The sequence below is a fragment of the Branchiostoma floridae genome, chromosome 12 (genome assembly GCF_000003815.2).
Source record: "Branchiostoma floridae strain S238N-H82 chromosome 12, Bfl_VNyyK, whole genome shotgun sequence".
Taxonomy (NCBI): domain Eukaryota; kingdom Metazoa; phylum Chordata; class Leptocardii; order Amphioxiformes; family Branchiostomatidae; genus Branchiostoma; species Branchiostoma floridae.
In genome coordinates this window covers 11,146,083-11,157,299 of record NC_049990.1, presented here as the reverse complement: position 1 = coordinate 11,157,299, position 11,217 = coordinate 11,146,083, and the positions used below count along the sequence as shown (strand labels likewise).

Genomic DNA, 11,217 nt, shown 5'->3' with positions numbered 1-11,217 from the left:
CATGGAAAGGTTTCTGTAAAGTTTAGGTGTGTGGCATATATTTCAATGGGCATCATATGACATCGATAAGTTGAATTTGCAGTGAGGAAACATTCATTTCGATGTATAGATAGATACTTTTTATGTAAAAATGGATATTAGCTAGATGTAAAACAGATAGATGTAAGAAAGACAGATATTTAGGTAGATAGATACATACTAGATAGATAGATACTATAGATAGAGAGATGGATAGATAGACAGATAGATTGATAGATAATGTAGATCGACAGATAGATAGATAGACATATAGATATATAGATAGACACATGTAGATGGATAAATATTAATTTGATAAATACTAGATAGATCATCATCATCGGCTTTTGATAGATACGTACTGCACAAATGACATAACAGTCATCATCAGCCTTTTTCATATGTCATATATATCAAATCATAAGCGTGCTCAATAATATCTGTGAATCACATTAGGTGTAATATATGGCAAATCATCCATTATAATTTGTCGGTCGCATGAAAACGTTATTAGATTTCCCAAGTTTGTAGCGTCTATCCAGCAATGCTATGATATACGATGACCCAAGAAAATGACTTCTTTTTCGAATCAAGCTTTTTTTGTGAGGAATAGTCAAGCTCTAATTGATTGATTATGATCTAATAATCGCCAAGGTTTGAAATATGATCATATCATAATAACTTTGGCACCTTGAAGCAGCCGTAAACGCGTAGCTAATATGATGACACTAATACTGTTCGCTTAATGGCACAAATGGGAAATTAGGAAACAGACATTTGGGGCTAGATTGTTTACGGCACTGACTTATGTCTGTATCTCAGACGCAAGGAACGTGAAAATATGCACATTAAGACAGAAACGGAGGATGGGTCCTTAGGGACCTTTAATCTGTAATTACCTGCGCGGCAAGCCTTCTCTGGGCCGTTTAGTATTAATAGTTTTGTGCCCTTGGTTTATCACTTCGGGGTATTGGGTCCTCGATGCATACATATTCATGCTGTTGGATGTATTATGTAAAAAGTATAAAAGCAAACTTTCAACTTCAATGTATATTTTGCAAATTCCTTAGAAAAAAAGACCAGTACTTTTGTTATACCAGTAAAGATATTTCATTTTCGAGTAAGATCATGCAAATATTAAGAAGTTCATATGGCTGTAAAAGGCCACTTGAGCACTTGACTATAGGATTCGCCAATGGTCCCAACATCAAACACGTATATTGCGTTATCAAGGTCATTTGTAATGCACGATGGGCGAAAATGGCGAATCATCCAATGTTATTGCCAATTTGGCGAAAATGTGACCTGTTCTCATTCTTGTTATTGCTTCCGTGTACATTAAAGCGGATTTGACAGCGATTTCATTTCTGTACAAATCTAATCTACAGTACTTCAATCGCTTGATTCGGAGGATGTCTTCATAACTTTTGAATAAACGTCAACTTAGCATCAAACGTTGTTATGATGGCTGTTTGTCAATGTATTGCCAGATGTTTCAGAACAACTACGCGAGGAAATGTTTACACAAAAATCCCTGTTTGATCTGCAAACTGCTTAATGTGACAAGAGCAAAGTTTACAAATTCTTTACAAACAGACGCCGATTCAATTTGTGGTGAAGATCACCATTGTTTGAATTGGACAAAAACACGTTTCTTTGTGGAAAGTATGCATGTTTTTTTGCCCAATTTTGAAAGATTATCAGCCGATCGAGAAGGCTCGGTGGGCGTCTCTCCACCGTCATGGTGGGTATATCGTGTAAAGTGCCTTTCCCAAGGGCACAACGTCGGCGCATGACAAGTATCTAAATCCGGAATCTATTGGTTCTGAGTCCAACGCTCTAACCGTACGTCGCATCGACGCCGTCCTTTAAATGGACAGCTATTATGAGACTAGATAGGCACGAGTTATTGTTTTGACTTTGCATGTGATCGAAACAAATATTTTTTGCCAAGAGAATGTGGAGACTTCAGGTGTAATGGTGATAGACAGTATTATCAACCATGCATAGGTGTGACCACATTTGTTACAAGAGGAAACTGCTGGCAATGCGTAATGCATCCTCACGGACTGAAGCCGTGTTATGTCCCATTAGACAGCTTATTGGGACGAAGATGAAATTGAATATCTGGAAGAATGAACAGGTATGAAATGATGGGCATGATTTCCTCACCACCGGATCTCATATTAGTCAAACATAATAAACGGACATGTGAACATGGTACATGTGCGCACATTCATTGATCTTACTTCATCAGTCAAGGCTAGGCTCATTCTCTTCTTCTTTTTGCTCAATATCACTTTATCGAACTGTCGCTCTGTCAAACAGTGCACAAAGGGGTCCACTTAGTCCGCAGAATTTGATATCGACTAGGTCATGGGTCCCGCTCTGCTAAATAGGCCGGTCTCTTTAAACAACCCCGTCAAATGAGTTATGATGCAGGACCTGACTGTAGGCAGCGCGGGCCTGGGTCAGAAACAGTGGGTGCATTCATCGCAGTCACCTCTGTCAGACAGCCAGTGATGTACGTGCCCTGGCAAGGACAACATTTATCCTGTATGCTGACTCTACTCTACTGCAAATAAGGTGTTCTTCACAATGTGCGTGGCTTGGTGGTATGGTAAGCGTTGCTTTGATTGTTCACTGCACAAGGTCTAATCTTCGAATATGCACCTAAGCATGCGTATAGGTTCCATGTTTTTACTCGAGTAGGACCTTTATGCAAGCTTTAAGATGAGCTTTAAACGCAGTGCTTGCTAGTTTCATTGAGAGGTAATCCGAACTTTTGCGAATATCTCTAGCTACTAGTGAGAATCACCTAAGTTCTGATTTGGACACCCTCTAGGGAAAATAACTGTGTTCAAGGAAACGAATTTGTTAACCGATCACGTGCTAATGTTTGCTTAAGCTTAAAAGAATTGCCTGAAATAGTTCGCTTGACGGTTTGCGGCCTGCGGTTTGTCGCTATCCAGAACGTTAATTTCCAGCTCACAGCTTCATAAACCTTATCGTTTACGCACTAGATGGCAGCAATTGAAAACTAAGCTCCATTCCCGATGAGACATGTGGAAATTGCGGCGTAGAAGTCGACAGTTTGGTTGGTGGACTGCGTCTTCGTGTTACGTAAGTCGACCTTCCTCAAACACGTTCTTGGCATGGAGGTGTTAAGGTTGGTGTCTATTTGTCATGCTGGAGTTAGTGTGGTTAAGCAAACTACTGTTTTTAATGAGCTGATTGTCAGTTTGTTATTCTACCCCGACAAGAATTCCATTTATATCTGTCAATTCTGGTGTAGCGCTAAAGCACAACCACGTGTACGTAGCTTTAGTTTTATATTTAGTAGCTTCTATTCAAGTCAATTTTAAGGACTTCATTTGAAACTAATGTGTCCATTAATTAATCGAACAATTGTATCCATCTAATGACTATGGCGTAAGGATTGTGATATTGTTTTCTGCATACAATTTTAGATTTAGGCCATTGTTGCACATTTCCTTTGAAAGTGCATTTTTCGTACATTATTGTAGTCCTCCATATAACTTCCTTGCACATAGTGAGCAAATGTAGCGTCTAGAGAATATAAAGCGATTTCTATGTTATGTATAGCTGCGAAGGTGTTGGCCCTACATCGATTATGTGATCTTGGTCTTAATCGACACAGTCTAAATATTATATAAAATTTCCAAATAATGTCAATAATTGAGACAGTGAATAACAGCATAGTCTCAGAAGTCATGATCAACCAGGAAAATAGTACTGTAAATGCATTTAAGTACGCGGGGATTTAATTTCGCGGTAGCGGGAAAAAGGACATTTTGCGGTGGATTTAATTTCGCGGTAACACCATAGACTGCAGTCTAATAGTATAATAGAAAATGTTCGCGGTGGTTTTAAGTTTGCGGTGAAGTGGTCACCGCGAATACCACGAACATTAATCCACCGCGAACATTTCTGCATTTACAGTATTTTTAGAAGTATTATTAATTGTGATATCATAAACGCGGCACTTCACTGTACTTAAGTTGCACCCTTGAACACGACGATCGCCCACGGTGACGTGTAACCCGGAATACTCACCCCTGGAAGATTAATGACAGCACTTTTCATCTCCTATATTGCTCGTACCAAATGTAATTTTCCAGGATTTTGCCCGGGTCACGAGTGTTACTGATGAAGTTGCCAAACGTCATAAACTCGGATCAAGTTCTTAGTCAGCGTGGCGTGTGGAATCATTCCCGCTTTGTAAAAAGATCCGTTTATTTCCCTGCGGCGGACAGAAGTCTGTCCCCTCGTATTTGGTGTGACATTGTCGGGGTGTTGTGACTGATTGTGTGGTAGTGAGGTTTGGAATACGTACGGCAAGGGCATGACCATGGACTACGTCTTATGGCCTTCATTCATGCGTTCGGACACTACTTAGTGATACATGTATAACTCAATTACCACCTTCATGAAAAATTGAGGCATGATTGTTATTTATTTGTGTGTGTGTGTGTGCGTGTGCATGATTGTTTGCCTGTGTGTGTGTGTGTGTATGCGTGTGTGTGTGTGTGTGTGTGTGTGTGTGTGTGTGTGTGTGTGTGTGTGTGTGTGTGTGCGTGTATGTGTGTGTGTGTATGTTATCACCTTGAAATTTGTTGTCAGCATAATTCAAGACAGTCTGAATTGATGGTGATGTGCTATGGGATCCGGAATTCATATTAGTATGCCTCTGGCGGCTTTAACTTGGTACTACAGCAGAACTTCCGTTTTTCAATCCTTTGTCCTGGACATGATGTGGTTTCGTTACCAGGCAAAATTGGCCACTTCCTACGTTTCTATAGAATTATCAGATCATATACTTAATTCATTTGTCACAATACTTCACCACTATTGTTGAGCATTTTTGTAGATTTCAACTTTCCACGAACAATTGCAACTCTGTGAGATCCAAGGCGACAATATAAGAAATGAATCAAAATAGCTTAATAATATCAATGTGCTCAATAATGCAGCTGGCATAATATATGATTGCAGGTTTCATGATTTCATTTTAGGTAGTCATTAATCATATGGGTCAGTAAAAGGTAAATTATAGTTTGAACGTATGAATTATTCATGTGGACAGGCTCTCTCGAACAAGCTGAACATGTTTCCGAAAATAATTTCATCAGGTAAGTAGAATGTAGGAGAATTCTTGTACACAGCCAGTTTCCAATTACTTTGCTTACGTTTTGATGTTACCTTGTACATTGGTTGCATATACGAAGAGAAGCAGACCTCTAGTCAAAAGCTCTGAGGAAGGTGTCTGAGAGACATCGAAACGTACGCAAAGAGAGTAAAAATTGGTTAAAAAGAATTCTCTTATATCCTAAACCTATAGTTTTCGAGTTGAGATAAAATGGTAAAAGTACGTGTGATTTTTACATGAACATCTTAAATATCCTAACCCTCACCTTCACCTTGACCATCGCACATTCTAAAGCTGTTAAAACTTTGTGCCAATAATCTTGTATGCATATATACATTATTGACTAAGGTGATCACCAACTGCAGCCGTTTTACTACTTTTAGTACCTTCTTGTACGTCACAGAAGCTTCCAGTCTGTCTCAAAGATGATAATGATCACCATTAGTTCGCCCTGTAGTCTTACATATTGTATGTCTGTCTCTGCGTTTATGTGTTTTATATCTAAAACCTGAGCCGTATATATTTAGGGTCGTTTGTATTGCCCTAGTAGTCTGTTATGCTATGGTAGTACTTGTGGTCACATGCAACAAAGTTAACAGTTGGGGAGTAGATAAAGTTTTATAAAACTGGTACTTCACTGTGTTTTGCATCCATTATGATACTGCGAACACTGGTAATATGGTATTTTACTGCATTTTACGAAATGATGTCCTTAAAAACGACATAGTTATAGACATGAATTGATCTATTTCTAGCTCACAGCAGCAAAGATATGCCCAAACAGATCGGATGTTTTGAAACACAGCTAAATTTGTACGAAAGGTGGTGGGAAGGGGAAGTAGCCGCGCAAATTGGCTGCTAAAATTTTTTAAAACGAGATTGTTCAGAGCAAGATCATTAGAACACTTCAATGCTATGAACTAAGAAATTGGAGATAATTGTACAGAGATAGCAGTGTAAATTTATTTTGAAGGCTGATTTCATATGATTCACGACCACAGAATTTCATACGACTTTGTAGTCAAAGTGTGTTCCCACGTCCTGATATCCGTTGTAATCCCCTGTGGCGCCCTGTGGCGCGTATCTGGTAGAGTGCTAGGCTCGGACCCTAGAGGTCCAGAGTTCGATACTCACCGTGCCCCCGACGTTGTGCCCTTGGGAAAGGCACTTTACACGACCTTCCTTACTTCACCAAGGTGTATTTATAAATGGGTACCTGACTTCGATCGGGGAGGTAAAAGACTACGTTTACATTCTGTATGTACTTTGTATGTGGCACTGTTAGAATAAGTTACTACATTGTCCTCATCTGTCTCAAAGTAGGTAAAAAATCCTTTGTAGCGTTCGCTCGTTCTTGTATCCTTTGTAGTCACATAGTGTTCACACGTTCTGATATCCCTTGTAGTCACATAGTGTCCACACGTTCTAATATACTTTGTAGTCGCATAGTGTCCACACGTTCTAATATCCTTTGTAATCACATAGTGTCCACACGTTCTAATATCCTTTGTAATCACGTAGTGTCCACACGTTCTAATATCCTTTGTAATCACATAGTGTCCACACGTTCTAATATCCTTTGTAATCACATAGTGTCCACACGTTCTAATATCCTTTGTAATCACATAGTGTCCACACGTTCTAATATCCTTTGTAATCACATAGTGTCCACACGTTCTAATATCCTTTGTAATCACGTAGTGTCCACACGTTCTAATATCCTTTGTAATCACATAGTGTCCACACGTTCTAATATCCTTTGTAATCACATGGTGTCCACACGTTCTAATATCCTTAAAGTTTGTAATCACATAGTGTCCACACGTTCTATATAATTCTCTGTAGTCACATAGTATTCACACGTTCTAATATCCTAGCTAACTTAATTTTCTGCCAAATAGACACCATTGGGTGCAATGTGGAGCGCGTGACAGAGCAATTAAGCTGTGCGAGGAATTAATTGTTTTCATAGCATGGGATGATAGAGGGCGTGCATCGCTTCAGCAAAGTACGAAGTCAAAAATAAACATTATGATTCGAACTACACTATCTGCATTGTGAAAAGGCTAATCAAGATCTTTTCCCCAGCGGATCACGTTCAAGCAAGAAATGAATTCAATCTTTGTCTTCTTTTCCTTATATAAGAAGATTTGTTTCATATATATGATTTTTTATTGGTCATTCACTCATTCTTGGGCTGGTTGTATTTGTCAAATTTCGTTCTTTATAGAAAATATTGCAACACATAATATATATACGTTATGTGCACACAGTTAATATTGGTAGTTTGATATATCATATTTTGTTTATTAAATCATGCCACAGGTATGTCCTCGAGCATTGAAAAGGACGACAATTCAATTAATTACGTCCTTCATCGTTAATTATATTGTGACCAAGACCTTTTACCTCTCGACATTTCAATCATGTAACTTTACATGGCAACCTGCACGTGTTCCACCTTGGAAAGCCAGACTCGTTTCCAACTTCTTGATGAAAAATTGTGTGAAATATTAATAAAACATATCTTTGTAGGAACACAAAGGATAAATTATTCATGTAATTGCCACTTCTGTTGTTTCATATTGGGCCGCAGGTATGTGGCTTTAGGGGCTGTATTTCATGTGAAATTAGACCTTACGGCCGCACTAGCTGTTATCAACTGTCCTGATATATTACTCCACACCTCATATCCGTACGTGTATTGGTGAGATGAAAGGGCTATGAGACGGTGTGATGCACAGAATGAAAGCTTGTTGTACGATCTAGTTGGCTGGGCAATTTATTTGACAATCTAATAATGGTATTGCCGCTTTAGCGTTTAGAACTAAAAGTGCCTTTTTCATGTTTTGATGCAGGGTTTTCAAGATTGCACCCGTGAGTTGGACCCCGGTGGCCATTCTTCTTCTCTTCGAAGTCAACGAACTGAAAAGCTGGAAGACATTTTAGCACCTCTTGTGTCCTATAGATAAACAGTAGGACATAAAGCAAGACGTATTGGTATCTTATTATAACTCGCAACAAAAACCAGTCGAGCTCTTCACGCAAAAACAGTACACGCCTGAAGCAGCCACTCTGAACGCATGCTTATGTATAGCAGAACAGTTGCAGGCGTAACCCATAGAGACATGGCGTCAGCAACCGTACGTTACGTAAAAGTTTACTACCGCACGCTTTGATGTATCAAAACAAAGTGTGAGAAGGATGTCTGTAAATGCTGGAGAGGATTTGAACACCCGTACGAAGATACTTGCCACGTAATGTGATGTATGATGTACCCGAAGAAAATCTTCGTGCCAACGGCTGTACTTGATGACTTTCAAACCAAGCTGGGCCCTATAAATGTGACAATGGAGGATTTGTGGTTGGCTGAGAACTTTTCCACGATGGCGCCGTCGGAGCAGGGTAGTTCGGCGGTCCCCTCCTCGCCGCTGAAGGCGGGACTCATGGCGGGGATGTGCGCACTCATCATCTTCGGGAACATCTTCAACGTCTCCGTCATTCTCTACAACGAGAACCTGAGAAACGTCACTGGAAGGTAGCGTGCGCATTTACGTGTTATAGCAAAGAAGCAGAAACATTGGTTAACCTTTATCTCCGACCTTGTAACACCTATGTTTGATGTTCAGATAGTTATCTAATCATGTATTTTAAAGAGTTGCTTTCTACAAGCCCGTCTAAATTCTGAAAATAATTATGACTGTTGGCACTATATATTTCATTTGGTAGATTGTCACATGTTGTTTACCGTGAGTGTGATATAGCGTAGTTTACGCCGCTGGTGTAGATGAATATGAACAACCAAGGCTGTGCTATTTGTTTTCTTGGAAAGTATGAATATAACGTTTGGATACTTCGTCTGTTAGCGAAAAAAAAGGTAGCCTTACAATGTGTTCAACCGAAATGTCAACCAAATTTGATAATCTTTTCAATCTTTTTAGTAAGCCACCTAAATGTTTACCTTATTATTATATCTAATTAAGTTAAAGAAATTTTGGAAAACATACTTTCGGCTCACCTTTGATCCGTAATAATTTACTATGATCTATATTGCCCGAATGCCATAATCTGTATGGTATATCTGATATTAAACACATTCCTCTACACTATAGCTTCATGGTTGCCCTAGCCTGTGCGGATCTCGGTCTCGGTCTCCTTGTCCTGCCCCTGAGCGTCCGGACGTCGCTTGCCGGCCACTGGGTGTACCCGGAGTCGGTGTGCCAGTATTGCGGCTTCCTGGGGACAACCTTCATGGTGGCGTCCGTGCTACTGCTGTTCGACCTGAGCGTGGATCGCTATATCTCCATCGCAAAACCCATAGAATATAACAACATTATGACTGGTAACAAGTGTAAGGTTATGATATTTGCATCATGGACTGTAGCTGCTATCTACAGCGCTGGGCCGCTGTACGGATGGGGTTCATACGAGTATAGCTACAAAATGTATGTCTGTGCTGTCGATATCTTCTCGGAGGTGGTGTTTGGACTGTTTGCTTTCATCATTCTGCTACCACCACTGTTTGTGATGTGCTACCTGAATGGCAAGATTTTCATGATTGCTCGCTCACAAGCCGTGCAAATCCAAAACGCCCATATCTTCCCCCAACCCCCAAACTTGTTCCCCGTTATGTCCTTCAAGGCCGCCATGACGGTCGGCATCGTTGTGGTGACATTTGCTGTGTCATGGCTGCCTATGCTTATTGCCTACATGTACTCCAAATTTGCCGGCTATAAAATCCCACCCAATCTCTCCTTTGCGTTTATGTATCTTGCGGTGAGTAACAGCTTTTGGAATTGTGTTATCTACTCCACTACTAACGTGAGATTTCGCACCGGGGCAAAGAAACTTGCCGTGAGGATCAGGCAGTCCATTTTACAAACAATGGAACGGTAGCCGTGAAACGGGCGTGATGTCGTAAAGCTTATAGCAAGCGCCGTAAAACGAAAGGTGTATACGTAGAAGTCGTAATCATGCTGCCGACTATGTTCTCAGTGTCAGTGCTTTTCAGTGTGTGATACGCAGAATGAATGTTCATGAAAAGCTTTACAAGAGAGCTAGGCAGTCATTTAGGAAATTGATTTCACGTCTTCGCTGATAGTAAAAAAATAATTCATTGTCCATCATGCACAGAGAGTGAAATGTAATACGTTAGTCCTTTGACAACAAAAGTGACCAATTGCTGTAAATCTAAAAATCGTAAGCATCCATTGAAGGTGTATTTTGTACTCGCTGTTGTCATCATTGTCATAGTCATTCTAGGTCTAATATGTAGTACAGTACTGTATATATACTCCAATGTAGTAAACCTTTGAATGGGAAATGTGAGTGTGACTTCATGATTTACTGTCTATGGTGTATACTTTGAGCATACTACATGTATTTATGTATGTATATATGTACTAGGTAATGTATGCGTGGGACTGTATGTGTGTATGTGTGTGTGTGACAGCATGTGTGTGTGTGTGTGTGTGTGCGTGTGTGTGTGTGTGTTTGTGTGTGTGTTTGTGTGTGTGTGTGTGTGTGTGTTTGTGCATGCGTGCCTGTGTGTACGTCAAATTGAGGCATGATGTCTGCTATCCAAATGTGAATTTCTCAACAAACATCTATTCTTTACGTGATGCTACTGGAAAGAACAGTAATATTTGAAATGGAAAAAGATTTTCCACCAGGCACAGCGCTATACTGGGTCGATATAGGCAATAAGTGCTTTCAGTGTAATGTGTTTTTATCTTCCAATAGTGCTTTATGTCCATCAAAAGAGCAACTAAAAGATCGCATTGCGTTATGGAAAAATACATTATAGGCCGTTATGGACAACTTTAGAATAAATCGTGACTCATTTAGCGGCGCTGTTTGCTGAGCATTGCGTCTGTCTTATACTAAAACAACACCTGAACGTCATTCATTTCTATTGGCTATTGGTCTGCAACCTTTTCGGTCTCACAACAGAAGTTGAATTTTGAGATTAAATGCAGCACCATTGTAAGTTGATCTTTAAATTTCTTTTTTACTTCTTTGAATTATCA

The 11,217-nt window shown here is 39.8% G+C and overlaps 1 protein-coding gene across 4 annotated transcripts in view; it reads left to right on the top strand.

The window, feature by feature from the left end:
- The window catches only part of LOC118428331 (probable G-protein coupled receptor No9), a 14,070-nt gene extending 3,554 nt beyond the window's left edge, over window positions 1-10,516 (top strand). Inside the window, exons 1-4 of one of the 4 annotated variants that reach the window (XM_035838383.1) lie at window positions 2,433-2,638; window positions 3,042-3,141; window positions 8,047-8,726; window positions 9,301-10,516. In XM_035838383.1, the coding sequence (XP_035694276.1) occupies window positions 8,458-8,726; window positions 9,301-10,084 (1,053 nt within the window). In that variant the 5' untranslated portion in view covers window positions 2,433-2,638; window positions 3,042-3,141; window positions 8,047-8,457 and the 3' untranslated portion in view covers window positions 10,085-10,516. Of the gene's footprint in view, window positions 1-2,432; window positions 2,639-3,041; window positions 3,188-8,046; window positions 8,727-9,300 lie in introns of those variants that run through there. The other 3 variants (XM_035838384.1, XM_035838385.1, XM_035838386.1) reach the window with 3 other exon arrangements.
- Window positions 10,517-11,217: the final 701 nt, after the last annotated feature.